A 21,704-nucleotide genomic window follows, 5' to 3' on the forward strand; every position below is an offset into this window, starting at 1 on the left:
AGGTGTTGCTCGGACATAATTAACCATGGCACTTGGCCAGAAATACGGCTGCATATGCACGTCGAGTCACAATCCTGGCCAACGCTTTCTTCAGACGTGAGAGGGATTGTATGCAAGCGGCATAGTGAGCTGGGCGGGCGAGGTTTGCGTTACAGGAACTGCCTTCCATTTCACACTAAAAATGTCCTTGCTGGGTTTGACCAAGAGTAGTGAACTAAGTATCCATATCACGAGTTCATAGCTTATGAATAATACTGTGAGGTTACATCAACGTTAATTGTTTTCATGTCATGATTTTCACAGATGATATTGAAATAATTAAATAAAGAGACTATTTAAAAATATCGCTTAAACATCATGCACTACCTGCTTGAAGCAGAGGAGCATTAGCTACAGCCTCAGACGTCTCGCGTTGCATATCATCAGTCCAGGTCGTGGTGTTTTGGCCGTTTTTATGCAGATACGCCAATCTCTCCACAACGTGCTTTCCTGCGTAGACTGCGCCATACTTCTGCGGGTTCGCGGCAGTGCAACAAGCCTTGATGGGCTCAACTAAGGCCTCTCGGTTAGGATGGCCAAACCAGGCAATGGAGTAGCGTGCCGGGATAATTTCAGGAATGTTGCCGTCGGCATCAGCCTTGGGAACCGGCTCCACAACGCGATGCTCGGTAGAGATGAGGATGTCGTTGAACCAGCGGGACAGCAGATCTCCAACTATTCTTGGTTAGTCATTTCCATCTTGCATAGAGGAATCTCTCCAGGGTTCAGTAGCTTACCGTTAATAATGGCGCATCCGGGAATCGGTGGAGCATCGATGTACTTCCCGTCGGCTCGGCGCACCTGCAGACCCCCACTCTCATCGTTGAAGAGCAGGGTAAGGGTACCATAGTCTGTGTGTGCCGAGGCCCTGGTCCTTTCTTTGAACGCAGCTCGAGTTGTCTCAGGGTAGTAGATGACACGGAAGAAGTGGTCCTTTTCGTCAACATGAGGCTCAAAGAAGCTCCCGTCGACACCGACTTGCTCTGCTAGAACACGAAGAAGAACAAGGTGGACCTCATGACACTTTTCAAAGAAGAAGTTCATGTCGTCCCGGAACTCTGGCCAGTTCTCAGGCCACTGATTTGGCCTCGTTGGGTCGTTCTCCTTCCCAACATCAAAAGCCTCTTTGAGATCAGAATGACGAGAATCTCCTGAAGTTCGAGCGGGAGAAAACCATCCATGGAAGCCCTTGGACTCCCCCGTCTCGACCTTTGCCTTTTCTGATACGGGAAGAGCGAAGAACTTCTTTGCGTGAGAGAAGAGATTCTCTCGAGCAAAATCAGGGATAGAGTGGTTTGACAGGTACACAAATCCAACGTTGACAAAGGCGTCGAAGAGTTTTTGCTTTTCTTTAATGCTGACTTCCAGGACTCCTGGCGACCTGGAGATCGAGGGACCAATGATCTTGGCAAAATCAATGACTGGGAGACTGGCAGTTTCTTTGGACGCCATTTTCAGTAGATTGTTTGACAAAAACGAAGTCGTTGTGGTAGAATTGTATGAGAGCTTGGTCGTTTTAGTCTAAACACTGCTGTATCTGTTAAGCCTTGCTCCAATTCTCAAATTTGGACCTATGACCGATTTATGGATTAAGACTAGAACAATTTCTTAAACACATACTCAATCACCTACTACAAGAGCCTCATGCAAATGTCTGCCCATTCAATTGGAAAGTCGTGTATGCATCCGTCATTCACGAGCCATGTCTGCTTTTAGGTGGTAGAGACGATCCGGGCCGCATCGGAGCTGGTACCCTGTCAGCATACCCTGAACCAGTTCGGCACCAGGGAGGACACTGCAATTGTCACGGCGAAGTAGCTATGAACCCTTGGCAAAGTTTATGCATATATCCCGTATATCCATGCAAGTCCGACTAAAACTGCGCTGACTGGTCGCGTCATCGAGGACCCCTATGTCGCGTAGACGCGGAATTTGGGAACGTGAGCTGCTTATGTGATGCTAGAACCGCCACGTCATGGTTTACGCTAACCTGGGGAAAGGCTAGTTGATCTTCACGAGCCGTTTCGAGATGGTGAGTGATATGCATTAGCTCTTACAGGGCTCGGAGCGCGCTGGAAATATACGAGAATAGGAAGTTGGCATCGCAATTGCGTCAATTTCAGTTGTATGTTGAAACACAGTAAGTAGGTTGTCGGCATGTAATTCTGTTGATGTGCTTTTCTGCCAGGAAGACGAGATTGTCGAAATGGATGGGGTACATACCTCTCAAGCCAGAGACCAAGGCTCGCGTGGAAGACCGAAGCAACTTCAATATTTAATGCCTTGATTTGAGATCAATCAGACGGTCTTCACATTTCTAATTCAAGTCACAATCTCCACTACCCCCAAGATGGTCTTTGAGTCAAAGTTTCCCAAGGTTGATCCGCCCTCCACGGACGTGTTCAACTTCATCTTCAACACTGCTCGAGAGAAGTATTCCAAAGACAAAGTCTTATACCAGGTCCACAACACCGGAGAGACTTTAACTTTGGAAGAGCTCGAGAACAAGAGCTTGCGACTGGCTAGCGTTCTTGTCAAGAAATACGGTATCAAGCCTAATAATGTCATTGCATTTTTAGCCAACAACTCTGTGAGCCATCTTTGCCTTCCTGTCTACACAGCTGATTTAACTGACATCTAACAGATAAATTATCCTATTGCTTTCTTTGCAGCACTAGCAGCTGGAGCTACAATCTCTCCAATTCCTGTTCAGCAAGGACTTGATGCTCTGGCAATTATTCCCAGACTCGAACAAGCTGACGCCAAGTTGATCATAACTGACTCGACGCTGGCATCTATCACAAAGCCGGCAGCTGAAGCGTTTAATGGGATTCCTCTGATCAGCTTGGACAGCTCTTCTGATGGAATCAGCAACATCGAAGCTCTGCTTGCCGAAGAAACGGAGCTCTTCAGTGGATTCAGACTCTCCACCCACGAGGAAACTGAAAAGCACTACGCCTTCATTTACCGTACAAGTGGTTCATCAGGCAACGTCAAGTCGTTCCTCACAACTCATGCTCACTGGGCAGCCAATCTCCTCACAACCCGCCTGACCGTACCCTCCGACACAGATCCCGAGAAGGATGTCTGGCTGTCCTCTCTGCCTTTCGCTTATGGAATCAATGCAAAGCTGAACCTCGGTCTGAACATCCTTCTTGGTATTCCTGTCATTATTCTCACTCAGCCTTTTGACCAATCTACCTTTCATCTCATCGACAAATATGCCATCACCTTTCTGTTTGTCACCCCACCGCTCGCAGCCCAGATCGCAAAGTCGGAGAAGGTCGGGGTCACTTACAACAGCATCAAATGGCTTCTATCTGCTGGAGCTCCTGTCCATACCAAGATCCGGGATGCAGTTCAAGACAAGTTCAATGGTGTTCGTCTGACTCTTGAATGGGGTACTACAGAGACTCTCCTCATCGCCCTCCAAGTCGACGAGGCTTCATCTGTGCCAGGATCAAGTGGCACTCTCGTCCACGGTTTCGAAGCCAGGGTCCTCGATATTGAGACTGGCAAGGACCTTGGTCACAACGAGCAAGGAGAAATTCTTGTGAGGAATACCCTCGCTCGCTTTGCTGGCTACAAGGACAATGAGGAGGCTAATAAGGACTTTGACGCTGATGGTTGGTTCCATTCTGGTGACGTCGGATACATCGATGAGAACTCCAATGTCTTCATCGTTGACCGGTTGAAAGAGCTACTCCGTGTAGGCGACGGTTACGGTACCCACGCCTCAGCAGCTGAGTTTGAGGCTGTTCTCTTTGACCATCCCGCCGTAGCAACAGCCGTCGTGGTGGGTATCCGTGACCAAGAGACCCAGCAGGAACATCCTACAGCTTTTGTTGTCCTTCAGCCCGATGCGACACCAAGCCACGATTTAAATGCCGAGGAAAGGTCTTCGGCTTTGGGCAACCTGGCTAGAGAGCTGGAGGGATATGTTGAGACGAAGCTGGGCAAGTTCAAGAGGCTCTCAGGTGGGGCATTTTTCGTAGAGAAGTATCCTTACGTTGGTTACAAGATCAATAAGAGGAGACTGAAGGAGCTGGTACATGTTGGTCCGTCGGCAGATAGCTTTGCACGGTGGATCGATGCTGCTGCTTAATAACGATTAAGTTGGGCACTATATTTAGACATCAACATGCTGAATATTGGATTGAGATTGAGATTACTACTTCACATAGTAGTTACAAGAACTCTGTGCACGGACCGAGGTGGATTTAGTCGTATCTACCGACGAGTGTCTTGTTCACGAAGCCCTAGTGGCGTTCATTAAGGGAGCAGCGACTGAGTCAGGCCTATTCTTGTAGCCCAGTACGTAGCTTTTGCTGCTATTTGGAATTGTCATTCAGACAAACAATACTAGCTCGTAAAGACTTGTTTTTCTGGAGCTCGCTGTTTAGATGCAAACTCCGCAACTGACAAATGTCGGAACCTTTTTTTACCCGATTGGCGAGGATACCCTTGAAGCTTCCAGTTCCATTAGTAAGAAGCCGCAAATTATTGTCTCAAAATCAAAAGGCCCGTTATATTATACATTGAAAGACAATCCCATCGAGGGTGTTCAGATCCTGCCATCACTCATTCGTCACGACCAAGGTATATCAAGATGGATTTTCCGGGCCTTACAAAGGACCTTACGCAGATATCTCCCCCAAACTCCCGGAACTAAGCCAAGAGGGGAGAACCGTGCTCATCACAGGAGGGAGCGGCGGCATCGGGTTAGCCATAGCCAAGGCTTTCATTGCCGCCAAGGCCAAGCGCGTTATCATTCTGGGCCGGCATGTCGACAAACTCGATTCAGCGACTGTCGAGCTCTCAAAGGAGGCGGCCACCACTGGGTCACCTACCGTGGCTGAAGCGCGAGTGTGCGACATATCCAGCCTGGAGTCGACCTCATCGCTCTGGACCCGCCTTCGAGCGGACGAGATCGTCGTGGATGTGCTCATATTAAATGCCGCTGCCAATGGCGCGATGAAACCTCTGCTTGAGAACGGCAGAGATAACATCTTGCAGGACTTTAACGTCAACTTTCGCGCAAATATTGACTTTACTGAGTATCTTTATAAGCAGGAAGGGCAGGCAGTGGGCGGACGGAAGGTATGGGTTCTCACTAGCCAAAAGGAATTGCATTCGCTTACATAATGCTGGATATCACTCACAGGTCGTGGTCGGACTTTCTACTCTAGCAATTTACCAATGGAATATGGTACAAGACCGGCCATCGTACGGACTCTCCAAGAGCGCTGGCACGCTGGTCCTCCAGCAGTTGGCCCGTGCTATCCAGCCAGACGATATGCAAATCTCCATTGTCCATCCCGGTGTTATCTTGACTGAGGGGATGAAGGAAGCTGGTGGTACTGAGTCTTCGTATCAATTCGATAGCGGTGAGTTTCGAACCGTATCCTTGTCGGATTATAGCCTCTATTATTCACTCGAGATGCTGATATGTCTCATTAGTGGATCTCCCAGCGCACTTTGTTGTGTGGGCCGCTAGCCCACAGGCGGAGTTCTTGCATGGTCGCTTTGTCTGGGCCAACTGGGATGTAAATGAGCTTAAGAGTCACGCGTTTAGGAAGCAGCTCGAGGAGAACCCTAATTTATTAACAGTGGGAGTTGAGGGGCTGTCCGAGAGCAAAAACCTCCCAATTGTGTAAATTTCCTCAATAGTTATTTGCAGTTGAGACATATGGCTCAGAGCTTATATCACCTCACAGAACTTAGATGACTGCTTCGACTCAAGAGGCGGTCGTGCTCGAGGTGTTTGGTCAAGCAGTAAGTTCCATTGGGTTGGACCAATAAACGGCTTGACACGGTGACTTTCTTGACTACCACGCATACCTAAAGTCATAAGCATTGACAGCTATAAGTTTGGTGGCAACGGCGAAAGAGGGCCACTTGCTTGAGACTTTTGCATAGAAGTCTAGATATATACTGTAATACTAACTACTTATAACCCAATCTATTACTGCTTTCTATCTCAAAGCTTTGATGTCCTTAATCTCAAGAGTTCGTCAACCATTAATTGACAGCAACCGAGGTATTTTGTTGGATCGACCAACGACGTCAGCTGCTCTGTGCTTAAATGCTTCGTAACTTGCTCAATCTTCTGTAGTGATTCTATCAAGGATAGGTTTCCCTCGATGGCAGTTACGCATGCACCGTAGACGACTTCATGAGCCTCCTGTCGTCCTATAAACTCAGCCAGTTTCATCATGACAGCCTCAGCAACAATGAGCCCTCGTGTTGACTCAAGGTTGGCCTTCATCGCCCCGGCATTGACCTGTAGGCCTGATAGTGCAAAGTTTGTTTGAAAAAGTGAACCAACCACCGAGATGAACGCGACCGGAAGTGCAGCCCACTCTAGGTGCCAAGGTCCCGAGGCACGCTCAAAGTCTGATACCATACCATCTAATACCAGCCCTGCTTGTGCCCGAAGGATCTTAGATTGTGCTAGGATGATCTCGCTCGAGATGGGGTTTCGCTTCTGAGGCATGGTCGATGATGCTCCTCGATGAGGTACAAAAGGCTCAGCAACCTGGGAATCAATTAATGTCAGTTCGCTCTTACAGAAATAGATGGCGATGTTCGCTTACCTCATTCAGCTCGTTAGACGACATAATCATAAGATCAAGCGCAATCTTTCCCAATGAACCTCCAATCAAAGCCAAAAAGTTCACGACCTCAGCAATGGTGTCTCGAGCGACGTGCCAGGTGATAACGGGGTCTTTGAGACCCAAGATGGCAGCTAGCCTCTTTCGTACTCGAATACCGTCATCTGAGCTACCTAGCGAAGCCAAAGTACCAGCAGCGCCGCCGAATTGCACCAGAAGACACCGTTCCTTGATTTGTTGCAGGCGTTCAGCGTGACGTCGAAGCCCAGAAAGCCAAACACCACATTTGTAGCCAAAAGTGATGGGTAGGGCGTGTTGTAGATGTGTTCGGCCTGCCATTGGCGTGTCTCGGTACTTGGAAGACATTGACTCGAGGGTGTTTATTGTTTCACCGAGGTGGCGCTCCACGATTGCGATGCCGTCCTTGATCTGTAGTTGCGAAGCCAAGTCCATGATATCTTGTGTTGTAGCGCCCCAATGAATGTATCCGGCTTCTCTTGTTAGCTGCCGCACTCCTTAATTCAGACGAGTGGTTGTGTACTTACATTGCTGATGAGGTACCCAAGAAGCCATTTGTTCGACAAGACCAAGGATGGGGTAACCGACAACCTCTGCCCTCTTTGCAAGCAAAGGCCAATCGATTTTCGACACATCAGAATGCTCACGGATGACTTTGGCGATTCCCGAAGGAATCACGCCTTGGTCTTCCTCTGCTTGAGCCAAGGCACATTCTGCCTCGATCAATTTCGAGACATATGATCGTTCAGAGAAGCACTCTCGAATTTCTTCTGTTCCGAAAGTGTCTCTGAACAGAGAAGTATCATGAACGGTTGCAGCAGCCATTGTTGTGTGTTTGAGGTGCTAAAAGCTTGAAAGTGAGGCTAGAAAGCAAGGAGCATGAATCCTTCTGGGGTCTCATGACAAAGGACGTCGAGGTTTAAGTATACACTCACTCATCATGACAGGTCCACAGCAAGACCAGTACCGAAGGCCGATGGCCCGCTGGAATATACCAATCACTTTCCCTATCCCGATACTGTCGTCCCGCTTTACAATAATAGTGGGGAACGGGATACAGCGTTGGGCTCGCTTAATGCGGGATAAGCATGACTCGCGTGGGCGGGATAACGGAATAGCGGGATAGCGGCTTAAGGCTTACCCTATTATCAGCATAGATCAATTGTCCAACGGTTTACCTTTGTGCTTCTCCGCATTCACCCCGCGACTAATCCTTCTCCATGGGGTATACAGCGGGAATGTTGAGCTTGAAGGCTTAGGCCAAAAACTAACCCCAGAGATTTATAAAAACGTAGAGATAGCTCTCGGTTTGTGATCCATTCCCTTGCTCTCCAGACTTGACAATCTAAGTTCCTGAATTTTTTTCATCTTGATCTACCTACAGTAGACATCTCTTTGCCAGTTCTTTGCCAGTTCTTCTGCACACTTTGTAACGCAGTCATGGCTGTCTTTTCGGGGCCCCAGATGTCCATCCCTCCAAAGGACGTGAAACCTGACGCAGGCTTCGACGCTGTTCACGATGAGAAAGTCATCGAGCAGAACGGAGTTGATAGTCATCGCGGAGACTACTCGGGTGCTGCAACCAAGACTGATCCTGCTGAGATTGCCTTGGTCCGGAAGCTGGACAGGATGATCATGGTGAGACTTGGATCCAATGATTACCGTTGTCTTCACGCAGAATTGCTAACGATTAAGCCTATTCTCTGGGCCATGTACTTCCTCAACTACCTCGATCGAAACGCTCTGCCCCAAGCACGCCTGAATAGCCTCGAAAAAGACCTGAACCTCAAAGGTGTCCAGTACAACACCGCAATCTCGATCCTGTTCGTTGGTTATCTCCTGATGCAAAGTATGCTCTGCCATCACATCATCATGACTCTCGAAGCTAACTCTGGCACTTCACAGTTCCCTCAAACATGTTCATGACACGAACCAGACCGTCCATCTATCTATCCTGCTGCATGATTGGCTGGGCCGCCGTGTCAGCTTGTACCGCAACTGTCAAGAATTACTCTGGCCTGATTGCTTGTCGTTTCTTCTTGGGTTTTGTAGAGGCTGTAAGTACTTGCCAGCTTCCACTTGCGCCTACAACTGCTAATGCATTATCACAGCCATTTTATCCAGGCGCCCTCTATCTACTATCGATCTACTACACTCGAAAAGAACTCGCTACACGCATTTCGCTGCTCTACACTGGCCAGGTCGTAAGCACCGGCTGTTCAGGGCTTATTGCGGCAGCTACGTTCTCTACACTCGACCAAGTCAAAGGAATTGCTGGTTGGCAGTGGTACGTAAACAACTTCCAATCAGTCACAAGGTTTAATTGCTAACGCTTAAACCTCCAGGCTCTTTATCATTGAAGGCTCAGTAACAGCTCTTGTCGCGGTATTTGGCTTCTTTCTACTCCCCGATGACCCTTCCGAGACTCGATGGCTCACGCCTGAAGAGCGCGAACTTTGCATCAAGCGAATTAGTCGAGATACTGTCGGCCAGCAGGTTCGAGGTACAACTTGGGAAGGTCTCAAGCAAGCTTGCAAGGATCCTCGAACCTGGCTTTTCTGCCTTATGCAGAACCTCCATATCAGGTATGTTGCTTCGAGATGTCACCTTTGCTGGCTGGTCATGCTAACTGCATCCCAGTGCATGCTCTTTTAACAACTTCTTCCCGACCATTGTCCGTGCCATGGGATTCAAGTCTACTACAGCCTTGCTTCTCACCGCACCTCCATACTTTGTTTCTGGCATTCTTGGTATCCCATTCGCATGGTCGTCTGGTCACTTCAATGAGCGGACCTGGCATATCACAGCAGGCCTGTCTCTGGCTGTCATCGGCTTCGTCATGTCATGTGCAACTGTTAACGTAGCAGTGCGATATACAGCAACTTTCCTTTATGCTACTGGCGCTTACTCGGTTGGATCGGTTATTCTGGGCTGGGTAAGCAATACCCTCTCTCAAACTCCTGAGAAAAAGTCGGTTGCGTATGCTCTGGTCAATGTTACAGCCAACTTGGCCTACATCTATTGCGCTTACCTTTGGCCCTCATCAGATGGTCCCGATTATCTTATGGGATTCTCCACCATGGTGGCCTTTGCTGCCACGAGCATCATGTGTGCCTGGGCTATGAGATTCTGGTTGAAGAGACTCAACCGCAAGATCCTTGAGTCAGAGAACGAGAGTGTTGCTTTTTATGCCTACTAGATAACTCTGATTTAAAATAAAAGGGGTTTGAACTTGGGCCTATTGTTAACTTGAAGCAATTAATTAACTCGTTTGTGTTAAATGAACCTTGGATACCGAAGGACATAATAGTACTAATTATAGTGAATCTATAGCTAAAGGACCATAAAATATAAATAAATCTTTGCTTTCTACAAGCACTAACACCTTTGCCGCAACAAGTGCGACTACTCATATAACCCATTTTCATGGAGTTCAGATCCTTCCTCATTATATGCCGGTGCCGAAAAACCTATACGACCTAATAGGCCATTCTGCTCCACGTTACCCAGCTTAATACTTACCTTTTTAAGTAAACGAGAGCGTTCCAAGCCATCAAGCATGGATGCTTTGCGTAATTCCTTGTCACATTGATTATCTAAAGTAATCATCGACAATGTTCCTAAAACATCTGGTACCAGCGTTATAGCTCGAAGAAATGCCCCAGAGAGAGATATAACCAAGACGATAATACTGATGACTAGCATTATGGCAAACCAAGACTTATTGCATTCAAGAATGTTATTGGTTATTCTTGTCTCTGCGGTAATCGCTGATACAGCAGAAAATGGTAATTCTTCCGTTACTGGCATAGCACCTGTAATGGCAGATGGCTGGATGCCGGCGAGGAACAAAGTATTAAATAACTGCGAGAGTCTCTCCTGAAACTTTGCTTTGCCAATACTGGTGACATCTTCGTAGAAAACGCCGTCGGGAGGAGCAGCCATTGTGTCATTCGGAGATAGTATAAACCCAAGAAGAGGCACCATGTCGCGAGCGCTCCTCATACGAAAAGCAGAGGCCATCGTATTCAAAAAGTTTGAGGGTGCGTTGCTATAGCCCTTGTCAAAGCCGGTGAAGTTGCGATTATTCCAAGGATCCTGAGGATTGCCATCCGAGATGCCGGGGCTAGTGGAATGACCAGAATCTGGCTTATAGGGTGATAAGCGTACTTCAATCGGAGAGCAGGAAGTGTCAACGCAACCATATCTTACGTCCACATAAGTCGTATGTAAAGTGCAATCAATGTGTGCGAAGGTCTTGCTAGTGGCTGACTCCCAAATGACCCTACGAGCCTCTCGTGGCACTAGCCTGTGAGAGCAAATTCCAAGACAGGTGGATAGAGCTATTTGGAAGCCCTTGGCCACAATAGGTCCACCATCTCCTGTAAACGTATGATAATGCGCCCATGTATCATTGGAGTTTTCCAGCGAAGGAGGGTCAGCTGTAAAATTGGTCCATGGAGGTGCTTCGTACTGTTGCCATTGGTCACGCTCCAGGGGACTCGTATGAAAAGTCGGGCAATCCAGATACATATAAGAGGTACTAAGTGTGAGAAACGTCGGCTCGCTAGGTAGTCCTGGGTTGACTGGAACACCTATAAGAGATGAAAATGTGACTTCGGTAGCATTGTCTGGTAATTTGATCCATGCATGGCTCTGATAATTGTCAAAGGCTTCGACTATTGGTATACGCAGGTTTCCCCAGCTATCTTGTGGCTTATTATAAAACTTTTTCGTCGTGATAAGCGAGGACGTAAAGAGGGCATGCGCTAAAATCGGATAGCTGGTGCTGCTGCCGGCGTTCCATGATGACACTGGGTCTAAAGCTTGGAATTGATGATTTGTCTTGGTAATCCTAGTCCCTGACCGCAAGACTCGAAGTGACGCCTGGCCACCAACTGGAGAAAGTGCCCATAGTACGATAAGAGCAATGGCCACAAGATTGAGGTTTCTCAATTGGATCTGTGTAACGATGGCTCCTATCAGAGTAGTACTGCTGGAAAGCGTTTCAATATGACCTATGATATGAAGTCAGAACCTTGGGGTTAACTCAATGTAATAACATCTAAAATATTACCTATAGTAGAGCCCCTTTGTAGTTCCCATGTTGCCAGAGCTTTTAATGCACGACCAACAATAGCAGCGAAGAGGATAGGGAATATAGTCGGGCCCTTGAATAGTGTCAGTATTACATCTGCTGAAATAGGGCCTCTAAATTAATCTGTATTGAGTAACCTACGTAGAAAGTGATATCAAGTAAGTATTGTGCTCGCGAGCCCTTGGTGAGAAGCTGGCCATTACTTGCCATTGCCAGGCTAGCGAACACCACGAATACTATGCTAGATAGAACAAGCAAGCAATCAAGAACAAGGCCGACCCAATTGAAGCTTGGTCTTTGCGGTTCCTTCCGATGTAAAGAAATTAAAGGATCCCACTGTTGGTCATTTTTTCGGGTCAGTAAGGAGCGAAACATAGTGAGGCAGAATTTGTAGAGCTTGGCTGCCTCGAGCTAGGTATAGTGAAAAAGTTTAAAGGGAATAAAACAGCTAACTTTTAGATTGGATCTACATATAAATATCTTAAGTTAGCTATTCTTCTTTCTAAAGTAGCTTGAAGAGCTTATGTTATACCCCGCCATAACAGCAAGGATAGAGCAGCCCCCTATTGCGGGGTGCTCTGTTGAACCCAATTGGTTTGCAGGGGCTGACTTTATTTTAGCCGGACAAGGTTTCTTCAACATATCTCTGCAACATGCTCAATTCGGTGCTGAAAACAGCTGCTAATCCCCGTCTGCTAATTACAGAAAGCCTTGCCAAGACATATAAAACACACTAAATGATAAGGCCCAATAAGAAACATTGCATTCTACAAGGGCTAAAGATTATCAAGGACTATGTCTTCCTCACTCGGATGTGATTGATTATTAGCTTAGTTATCAGTTTCAGCTCTAATGCTTTCCACATCACACTCTTGGGGAATATCCAACCACCAACTAACTAGACACCAGCTGATATAGTTTATTATGTTTTCTATAACAATAAAAGTATATTACAATTAGCACTTGAAGATACGATATATGCAGAGCAGGGAGGCTTAAACTGAGATGGTCTAAGGCCTGACAGGGTAAGCATTTCGCGATGCACAGAGACTTGTTATGCATAAGGCAATCGAAAGGAAACAGCCGTCCAATCTATATAGAAGAGCACCACGGACCCAGATGGGGTCCTACAACAAGGAAGGGGTGGCTATTATACTATAGAGAAGCATAAGACTATAGCCAGGTATTCTCGGAAACGGTAATAGGATATATAACTGATTATCCGATTATGCAATTTAGAATTTATCCCTGTACAACTACTTCTCAAGTCTATTATGTCCGAGGTAACTTTTATTTCTCCCTCCTTTACTCTATAGAATAAATGCTCAAGTCATTATAGCTAGTTGCTTTAAGTGAAAGGGGCTTCATTTTCGTCATCGATGGACTACCCTCTTCGCCCTTATGAATCCTTACTTAATATGTCTCGTCGAAGCTAAAATATCTTTTAAGACCAGACTTTAGATAGCAAAAGGGCCTCTATGAAATTGCCTTTCAATTGGTTATATACATCTCCCCATCCTATACTCCCGATTTCGCTTAGTCAACCGACCCCGCACACGAGAACAACCTTTCGTCATTTTTCGGACAGTGCAACTGGATCTCTCTAGCCTTCACAATGACTTCAACTCACGACGAAGCGCCCTCAGACTCGTCAACTAGTCGAGTTCCAGGTCAAGTATGGTATGTTGCCACCACTCATTGTAATTTATAACCACTTTTTGGATGGCTTATGCTAATACGAGTTGGATAGTGACCGTTGTCGACGGTATGTCCTATATTGAAGAATCCAGCTTGTTTTAAGCTACCTCAAGATTAATACGAGAGTCTGCAACCATCGCTCCCCACTAATATAGGCCTTAGAAGAAAGATTCGATGTCATGGCTATGAACATGATGTAAGCAATATGCATCTTCACCCTCTCTACGTGTTGCTGATCCCATCTTATAGTGTTCTCCATGTCTCCAAGCTAATGTTGTCTGTGTTACAACCGCCAAACTGAAGAGAAACAGGAAGCGCAAAAGGCAAGACGTTGCTTTCCACCATGTGCGACCCAATAGCCCTCTAACACATCGTAGTTTCTACGAGACCGAAGGCATTGAGCAACGTCGGGAAACACCACCGGATGTTTCTCAACATGCTACAGACACCGCTTATCCTCTACAAAATCCAGCAGTTCCAATCTCTCGGACGAGTACCCGACCGCTTTCTGTCCAGTCGGCTGCTCAAGGAACAGCACTCCCTACGACGTCCAGCTCATCTAGCCATCAAATGAGCACCGCCCAAGTCCCCTCTCAACACGTTCCTTTGAACCCAATGAAGGAGCCTGTGATTGGCCATATGGGCCGTCTTGTAGCGGATGATCGACAAGCACCTATGTTTGGCGGTTCAACTACAGGGGTCCACTTCATAAGTCAAGCTGAACAGCAGCTTCAACTTCTCCACATGCATAAGGATGCACTTCCCAGCTGTGCATATGGCTTATACCTACATAGTCCTTGGGGAGCTTCAGTCCACAGTTCTGCGTCGCCAGTGGTGGATATTATCGCTCAACTTCCTCCTAACACAATTGAGATTGTGGAAGCGACAGTAGACAGATGGACGCCATTGTATCCTATTGTTCACAGGTCATCGACAATTGATGCCATCCATGGGCTACTGAGCTCGTATCAAAGTCCAGGCTATGATGTTGTTATCCTTTACCAAACACTTGCTCTACTTGCATTAGGAATGATTGGCCAGAAACGAGATTGTATACAGCAGCACAATCACTTCTTGTGTGCCTCTGAACCCTTTTACATGATTTCCACTACTTTGTTGGAAAGAGTTATTGGCCAGCCATGTTTGCAAAGCTTGCAGGGTCTAGTAATCACACAGATATATGTTCAGCTGTCAGGGCGCTATTCAACAGCATCCCACATATCCGGTCTAGCTACCCGACTGGCTCAGACTTTGGGATTACATCGACATTCTGATCGATTCAAGTTTGACCCCCTCGAGACGGAATTGAGAAGGCGGGCATGGTGGTGCCAGTATTCCCTAGATGCGTATGCCAGTAACTCAAAAATTTGCCCTGTTGCGTTGTTACTGACTCCTTCCTCAGGTTCTCAAGCGCTTACCATGGAATGCCGCGTCTGATTCGCGATCAAGATGTTGATACCGATTTCCCGACAAGTGTCGATCATAACCTCTTGTCTCGCACTCATGTCGAATTCCCTTTACCGGGTGAGCGATCACAAGTGGATACAGCCATTAGTCTGTTCAAGCTTGCTCGCATTGTTGGCCGTACTCTCGAAGACCTCTACACTACAACCCGGCGCCGAGGAGGCGTTGCTAAGATTGCACGTCTACAAGCTGAGCTTAACATGTGGGAGCGGGTTGTTCTTGAACCTGAGCTTGAATCTGAGCCGGCCACGTCGGTGACTACCAAGTCTCTAGAAGCCACGTTTCTGAGAGTTGCACACTGCGTTGCTACAATTCACATACATCGACCGGCTTTGTCGTTTACAACTGCAGACCCCCAATTCGTTTCATCCCTCAAAGCATGCGGGCAGGCTTCTGCTAACCTTGTTGAGTTATTGTCTTCTAGTCTAGGCACGCTGGGAACAAATCATGCCACAGGTCAAGTCATGATGGGCGACTGGCCAGAGACTATGCTTGTCACACTTCTCTATCCCAATGGAATACACATGTTGTGGCAAGCAGGGTTAACAATCCTGTTCACGGGCTGGAAAGGGTACCCTGTAACAGTCGATCAAGACGAGAATCTGATTCGAATATGTATTGCAACTCTGAGGGAGTTTCATAGACATACAGATGATGTTGGGAACCATATTGGCCAATGCGCTGATGTTTTGGAGCTACTTTGCAAGAAGGTATTCTCTGAGTTGGAAACACTGCCTGATCTTGAGCAGCTTCAGTGGAATATTTGGGACTGGCCAATAGCATCAGCGCTGGAACTTGTAAATACTCTTGATATAATACCCTTGGATTTAAGCTTAAATCTATATCAATAAATATAGGACTTTTAAAGAAAGGATTCTATTTTATTTATTTATATTTTATATCAGTCCATTATTGCACAATTGTCTCTGTCTTTCCCTCTTTGCCATTTTTGATATATACTTTGTCTAGTAGCCAGGTCTATTTGGACTGGAAGCTCAAAACTACACTGTACTACGGGGATCCTGGAATTTGCCCGCTGAGTACCTGGTAGCCCCAGGTGTAGCCCATCGGCGACAAACCCTAAGTCGAATGGACCATCAACGTGGATGTAAGATGGAACCACCTTAATCTGAGCTAGTGCCTGTAAGTTCAAGAATATCATGACCTCCAACGAAGGTGGTACCTCGGTTAGCGAAGGGGATGATTTGATACTCTTCCTTATGGGACTCAGACTCGGCTCTATTAGCCAAGACTTGCTGCAGGAGTGCACTCGGAATTATGTGAGGAAATTCATCGGCAGGAAGAATACGAATCCGCCCAGGCTAATGCTCTACTCCCCGTGTTATTAGCGTTCTTTGTATATAGTGATGGCAAGTCTCCCAGTGACGACGGGGCAGAATCTAAAATGGGTTATGAGGACTTTTGCTTATTTCGGAGTTAAAAGACTTTACGGTTGACTCCGGTTAATCAATTGCCTGGAAAGCAATGTCAAGCTTCATTCAAGCCTCAGATTAAGATCTTGACGTCAACAACGTACGTCCCATCGTGGGGCCGATCAGGCCACAATGAGACAAAAGCATAATTATCAAATCAACTGAGATGTAGCTTTAAGGCTTGAGTCCAAAGCTTTCAAGGAGACCATCCCCAACCCAGTGACAACAGTCATCTATTCCCTTCGTAAGCGCCATCATAATAACCCCAAGTTCGTCCATATCCTCCGGTTTCGCAGTGGCCATATCAGACTCCCAGTGAGCGAAGCGTATAGGCAATGTATGACATTTAGCAACAGCCGACTCCCACTCAAATCTCGAAGTAGCGCACCAAAGAGCCCTTTGACCGAAAAACGATAACGTCGGAAACTCATGGTGAGCATCGTCCCAGCCATTCCTGAGAAACGAATACAACCCGTGCAGGCAGTATCCTGTTATGACAGTGCGTCTCAAGCTCTCAGCAAGACTCCACGTTTCCCAGGCATCAGAACCTGGTGTCCTCAGTTGACTGCTCATGATTTGTGTCGAGTCTTCAACACTTTTCATGCGCTGTTGTAAGCGCCGAATACCGTTGACGAAGAAGGTCTCCACATTCTCAGCATTTGCTCTTTGCCGGATATCTCCATCCAGTAAGCGAATTATTTGCAGTAGAATGAATGCCTGAACCGAAGACAATAAATCGATGTCAGAGTCGGCTAGTTGTGTGACATCAATCAACTCATCAGCATATTGCTGAATAGTACTATAGACCAGCTGTTGATTCGTCTCAGACTTTCTCTCATAAAGAGCACAAATGGCCAATATTCTTGTAAGTGGCTTGGGGAGATACTTTTCGACTACTCTTCTATGAATGAATGGAACCTGACCGTGAAGAACCAACTGCTTGGGGTATGACTTGAACTGCTCAATGGTGTATACAATACGACGTTGGTATTTTTCGCCTGCCAAAACACTCCTCTCAGCCGTGTCATGCGGATTCAATAAGTCGGGCACCAGGAAGTCATTGAGATTTGCCATTGCTTCCTGCCAGTCCAAGTCGTAGTCTGGGAAGGGCGGCAAGGCGAGGTTATCAGCATCGAAGGTTATATCAGGTGCAATACTCGCATTTTCTGACTCTGTTTGAGATTCGTTCACCGTGATTCTTGCGGTTTCTTGAGGAAGGGCTTTTGAGTTTTGCGCCAGGGTTCGTCGTGTAGAGGGAGATGGATAAAGGCATTCGAGTGATCGGACACGACAACGATAACATTTTGGAACGGCCATGTCGCATCGTCGTTTTGACTTGATGCATGCAGCGCATGCTTGGCGATAAGGAGGTGGCATGGAAAAGAAAAATAGGCACTGTCTTCCAACTAAAGTCACTGCTTACGATGATGAGGGGAAGTTTATGTGAGGGGATCTGGAGTTCCGCACATGAGGACTCTCTAATTGGTCCCGCTCATTTGTGGCTTCCGCTGCTTAATTGGTGGGTCTTCCGCAAGCTCCTCTTCCACTCCCACCAGCCAATTAATAAATTGACATGGTAACTTTCGAAGTCGTACACAATTCAAGTTTATACATCAACTTATTAACATCTTTGCATGAGGATAAGAATTGTCCTTCAGAGGCTATCTATACATAATTAAAATATTTATTACTGAGAAAGACAGTAGCTTTACCCAACTTTACTCAGTATGATACGATCTTGTCAGGTGATCAAGATAAAGGTGGAAGCATAACTGGCGGAAGTAAGCTCCGCAGAGGCATAAGGTAATAGCTCTCGTCTTTTTGCTAGTCATCTTATTATAAATCAATAATTTCTAATTACTAGTTGATTTGGTTTAGTCGTCTAGATCTCTGGGTATAAATAAGAACTGGTGCTTCTGTTGCCGATCTCCTGTCAGACATTTCTATATCACATCTCCAACCATCACATTTCTAACATTCAATATCACTATAGCCATGGCTACTTTCAAGCTAGACTTTGTTCCAACATATCACCATGACACCTACGATAGGATCTCTGAAACGAATCCCGACCTATCCTGCGAGGGAAAAGTCGTCTTTGTTACAGGCGGAGGTCGAGGAATAGGTCGTGAAATCGCAAAGGCCTTCGCCGTCGCTGGCGCCAAAGGAATATTTATTATTGGAAGGACTGGTACAGAGTTACTCAGTACTGTAAAGGAGATCAAAAATCTCTCTACTAGTACTCCAGTATCAGTTCATCATGCCGAAGCCGATATCACAGATAGAGAGGCTGTTGCATCTGCTTTTAAGCAGGCCATTGCAGCATTCGGCCACATTGATATCCTCATCCAGAACGCAGGATATCTAGATGCCCATCGCTCCCTGCTGGACTCTGATCTCGACGACTACTGGAAAACGTTTGAGATCAATGTCAAAGGAGGCCTACTTGTGACCCAGCAGTTCCTGAAGCAAAGTCAACCCGGCGACACGATCATCAATATTGGATCTGGAGCTGGACATCTGCCTCCCATCCCGGGCTACTCTGCGTATTCTTCATCAAAGCTTGCATTCGCAAAGATGGTAGAATTTGTCCAGCAGGAGAACCCTCATCTTCGTGTTTTCAACATCAATCCCGGTGCTATTGCCACGGAGATGCAGAAGAAGTCCGGTGATATCGCTACAGTGGACAACATTCGTAAGTTCACCATTTCCGGATTTTGAGTTCTCGGGCTAACATTTTCAGGGCTCCCGGCGTCGTACTGTGTCTGGCTGGCTACTTCGAAAGAGGCTGATTATCTGAAAGGCAGGTTTCTTTGGACCAATTGGGACGTCACAGAGCTGTTGCAGCGGAAGGATGAAATCAAGAAGCAGAATCTTTTGACTCATGGCCTTATTGGCCTGTAAGTGCCTTAGGCATCAGCGCAACACTATAGACATATAGTAATTCGAATTATACTTACAAGTCCATCTACTTACCCCAGAGCTGCCCTGTTATGAAATATATTATTAATTGTAAACCTTTATATACTTGCTGTAGTTATTTAAAATTAACTAATAGGGAACGTAATATCAGAAATAATATAATTTTAATCTAATAAGAATAAAATATATAAATATAATATGTTTTATATAATATTATACCACTAAGCCATAAATTAGTAGGATAATATTAAGGGCTTTACTCCCCTCTTAAGGAAGTTAAATAAGATTAGTTTAATATATATTTAATTTATATATTATCCTTTATTTACTATTTATATTACAACTATGGCCGCTTTCGCCGCATGCATAACAAAGCCCTTACCACATTGCGTCTCTGAGAAGGTGCCCAAGAGCTTACCGTCTCACCCCTTCATTTCCACTCTCATATTTAAACGGCAATTCGAATGTTGGTCCAAAGCTGCAAACATTGCTCAGATTTTCCGTCTCCCTTTCAAGTTTTTGTCTTGTTTCAACCGACTCTAGAACCTCAGCGAGCTCCTCTCGAACTGTTTCCTCCTCACCTACCCCTCGGGAGTCATGTGCATCAGAATGCATCTCCTGCCGTGCCGATACAGTCTTTTCTTTGGGGGGTTCTTTATGCCTCTCTGTTGCCTGCTTTATCTTTGCCATCTCAAACGCCACAGCGGCATCAAGCCGCTCCTTAAAATCCTTTTCCTGCTGCTCTTCTCCAAGCATAGCAAAGTGGCTTCTACGGTAGACTCCGAGAGAACTCAACAAGAAAGTGGTTATCTCCCATCCAAATAAAATTGGCAAGGCGTATCGCAGTTGCGGATTACAACCCCTCGACCAGATGTGGGTAAGCACTTGATAAACTTCATGAGCTGGGAAGATATAGCCAACTCTGTAGAATGCCGGGTTGAGATCAAATGGAAGCAACAAGGAGGTGACGTTCAATATGATCCAGGAGACGAGGGCCATGGGGATAAAAGGAGGCGGTAGCCAAATGGTAAAGACGTCAAGCGTGAGAAAGTTGACATGGGCAAAGAGCCATATGGTAGCCCAGGACAAGACGAACTGATTGCCGTTTACATCCCAGCCCGCTTTGAAAGCCCAGATAGCACCTACAACGCAGAGCGACCCAATGAGCGTATAAATGAGGGAAAGGATAAGCCTGACCAAAATAATGCGGCGCGCCTTGACGCGGGTATACAATTTGAATTGTGCGTAGAGGCCATTGATCGTACCAAGATAGCAAAATTCTTCAATCATGATCAAGATGATGACCACGGTGTTATAGATTGCTCTTGATCCTTGAGAGGTTGGCTGAATATTTATAGATTGGAGCTTCCATGGTTCAGCCAGGACAGCCAGGGCGGTCTTGCCGGAGACAGAGTGAATATTACCTGTCCCATTCCCAGTACTATATTGCACCCTGGCGACTTCGGATAGAAGCTGAAGATTTATCGAGATCGCGGAGTCTACAATGGGCGCATATACAGCCTCGTTCCATATATACCCCATTATATCCGAGTTGTTATACCCCAAGGTTGTGCCATTCCCGTCCAATGCCTCTTGGAGCCGGTTTGAAGCTCCCTTGCTGACAAAGAAAGCTCCCCAGTACCTTGTCTTGCAGACCACTTCTAGTAGGTCGTTTTTGGTTGGGAAGTCGGAGGTTGGCCTTTCAATCAACGAGGGATAGTCTTTTCCACGAAGAGATGAGTATGCACCCCGCACAGCCTGACCGATTGCACCCCCATCGTAGTCAACAAAGACGATTCGAAGATTATGCGTATGGCTCGTCTGCTGGTATAGGGAGCCCAGGATATAGCAAAAGAGACCAAGGAACAGCAATTGCAGGTAGAGAAAGTTGCTGCCTGCCGCCTTGAACCATGCAACCCTGGCCTTCCTTACGACGGAGTCGTTTCTTGGCAAGCGGTCAGTGAAAGCCTTGGGGTATAGCGACTCAATTGACGATAGCATTTCGCCTTGGCGGTAGTTTCTTCTCTGAATGATTTGCAATAGTGTCGACGTTTTGTTGTCAGAAGATCAGTCCTTGAGCTTCAGAAAAACACTCAACTTCTCAATACTATATCATGTCATCTACAGTCATCTTCTGTAAGTGTCTGTCAGCACTAAGACTAAAAGGGACATCGTGGTTTGGTTGAGTAAGCTTGCTGACAAAGGTGGGCTAGGCGAAGCCTGAACTTTATAATTAACGTGGTTGATAAGCATGCTGACCGGACAAGTATGCTGACCAAAAATCCCTCATCTTACATCATTACTATCTGATCAAATACTATACAACAACCCAGTATGCCACAATCTTCAAATGAAGCTAGAATCCTTCTTGCCCTTCAGGCCCTTCAAAATAACCCAAAGCTAGGAATCCGACGCGCT

At 46.4% G+C, this 21,704-nt stretch overlaps 10 protein-coding genes across 10 annotated transcripts; 5 read left to right on the forward strand and 5 right to left on the reverse strand.

Moving 5' to 3' along the window:
• Positions 1-355: 355 nt before the first annotated feature.
• On the reverse strand, positions 356-1,491 carry FOIG_12715 (uncharacterized protein; the record flags this gene model as incomplete). The annotated part of the gene is made up of 2 exons (XM_031213652.1): positions 356-714; positions 777-1,491. The coding sequence occupies 2 exons, from the start codon at positions 1,489-1,491 to the stop codon at positions 356-358; spliced, it is 1,074 nt and encodes a 357-aa protein (XP_031056610.1).
• A 469-nt stretch (positions 1,492-1,960) lies between these two features.
• FOIG_12716 (uncharacterized protein) lies at positions 1,961-4,144 on the forward strand (the record flags this gene model as incomplete). The annotated part of the gene is made up of 2 exons (XM_031213653.1): positions 1,961-2,629; positions 2,684-4,144. The coding sequence occupies exons 1-2, from the start codon at positions 2,390-2,392 to the stop codon at positions 4,142-4,144; spliced, it is 1,701 nt and encodes a 566-aa protein (XP_031056611.1). The 5' UTR covers positions 1,961-2,389.
• A 298-nt stretch (positions 4,145-4,442) lies between these two features.
• Positions 4,443-5,696, forward strand: FOIG_12717 (uncharacterized protein; the record flags this gene model as incomplete). The annotated part of the gene is made up of 4 exons (XM_031213654.1): positions 4,443-4,638; positions 4,685-5,139; positions 5,204-5,426; positions 5,500-5,696. The coding sequence occupies 4 exons, from the start codon at positions 4,443-4,445 to the stop codon at positions 5,694-5,696; spliced, it is 1,071 nt and encodes a 356-aa protein (XP_031056612.1).
• A 323-nt stretch (positions 5,697-6,019) lies between these two features.
• FOIG_12718 (3-carboxy-cis,cis-muconate cycloisomerase) lies at positions 6,020-7,496 on the reverse strand (the record flags this gene model as incomplete). The annotated part of the gene is made up of 3 exons (XM_031213655.1): positions 6,020-6,577; positions 6,636-7,157; positions 7,215-7,496. 3 exons carry the CDS (start codon positions 7,494-7,496, stop codon positions 6,020-6,022), a joined length of 1,362 nt encoding a protein of 453 aa, XP_031056613.1.
• Positions 7,497-8,038: 542 nt separating this feature from the next.
• FOIG_12719 (uncharacterized protein) lies at positions 8,039-9,870 on the forward strand (the record flags this gene model as incomplete). Its single annotated transcript, XM_031213656.1, has 6 exons — positions 8,039-8,309; positions 8,367-8,520; positions 8,577-8,728; positions 8,783-8,958; positions 9,017-9,256; positions 9,312-9,870. Exons 1-6 carry the CDS (start codon positions 8,112-8,114, stop codon positions 9,868-9,870), a joined length of 1,479 nt encoding a protein of 492 aa, XP_031056614.1. The 5' UTR covers positions 8,039-8,111.
• A 206-nt stretch (positions 9,871-10,076) lies between these two features.
• FOIG_12720 (uncharacterized protein) lies at positions 10,077-11,979 on the reverse strand (the record flags this gene model as incomplete). Its single annotated transcript, XM_031213657.1, has 3 exons — positions 10,077-11,689; positions 11,749-11,842; positions 11,911-11,979. 3 exons carry the CDS (start codon positions 11,977-11,979, stop codon positions 10,077-10,079), a joined length of 1,776 nt encoding a protein of 591 aa, XP_031056615.1.
• A 1,405-nt stretch (positions 11,980-13,384) lies between these two features.
• FOIG_12721 (uncharacterized protein) lies at positions 13,385-15,782 on the forward strand (the record flags this gene model as incomplete). The annotated part of the gene is made up of 3 exons (XM_031213658.1): positions 13,385-13,449; positions 13,845-14,813; positions 14,870-15,782. The coding sequence occupies 3 exons, from the start codon at positions 13,385-13,387 to the stop codon at positions 15,780-15,782; spliced, it is 1,947 nt and encodes a 648-aa protein (XP_031056616.1).
• Positions 15,783-16,347: 565 nt separating this feature from the next.
• On the reverse strand, positions 16,348-17,790 carry FOIG_12722 (uncharacterized protein). The gene has a single exon (XM_031213659.1). It carries the CDS (start codon positions 17,739-17,741, stop codon positions 16,539-16,541), a length of 1,203 nt encoding a protein of 400 aa, XP_031056617.1. The 5' UTR covers positions 17,742-17,790; the 3' UTR covers positions 16,348-16,538.
• Positions 17,791-18,359: 569 nt separating this feature from the next.
• FOIG_12723 (uncharacterized protein) lies at positions 18,360-19,268 on the forward strand (the record flags this gene model as incomplete). The annotated part of the gene is made up of 2 exons (XM_031213660.1): positions 18,360-19,059; positions 19,108-19,268. 2 exons carry the CDS (start codon positions 18,360-18,362, stop codon positions 19,266-19,268), a joined length of 861 nt encoding a protein of 286 aa, XP_031056618.1.
• A 362-nt stretch (positions 19,269-19,630) lies between these two features.
• Positions 19,631-21,394, reverse strand: FOIG_12724 (uncharacterized protein). Its single transcript, XM_031213661.1, has one exon. The coding sequence runs from the start codon at positions 21,285-21,287 to the stop codon at positions 19,701-19,703; it is 1,587 nt and encodes a 528-aa protein (XP_031056619.1). The 5' UTR covers positions 21,288-21,394; the 3' UTR covers positions 19,631-19,700.
• Positions 21,395-21,704: the final 310 nt, after the last annotated feature.

The sequence above is a fragment of the Fusarium odoratissimum genome, assembly GCF_000260195.1.
Source record: "Fusarium odoratissimum NRRL 54006 unplaced genomic scaffold supercont1.28, whole genome shotgun sequence".
NCBI classification, from domain to species: Eukaryota; Fungi; Ascomycota; class Sordariomycetes; order Hypocreales; family Nectriaceae; genus Fusarium; species Fusarium odoratissimum.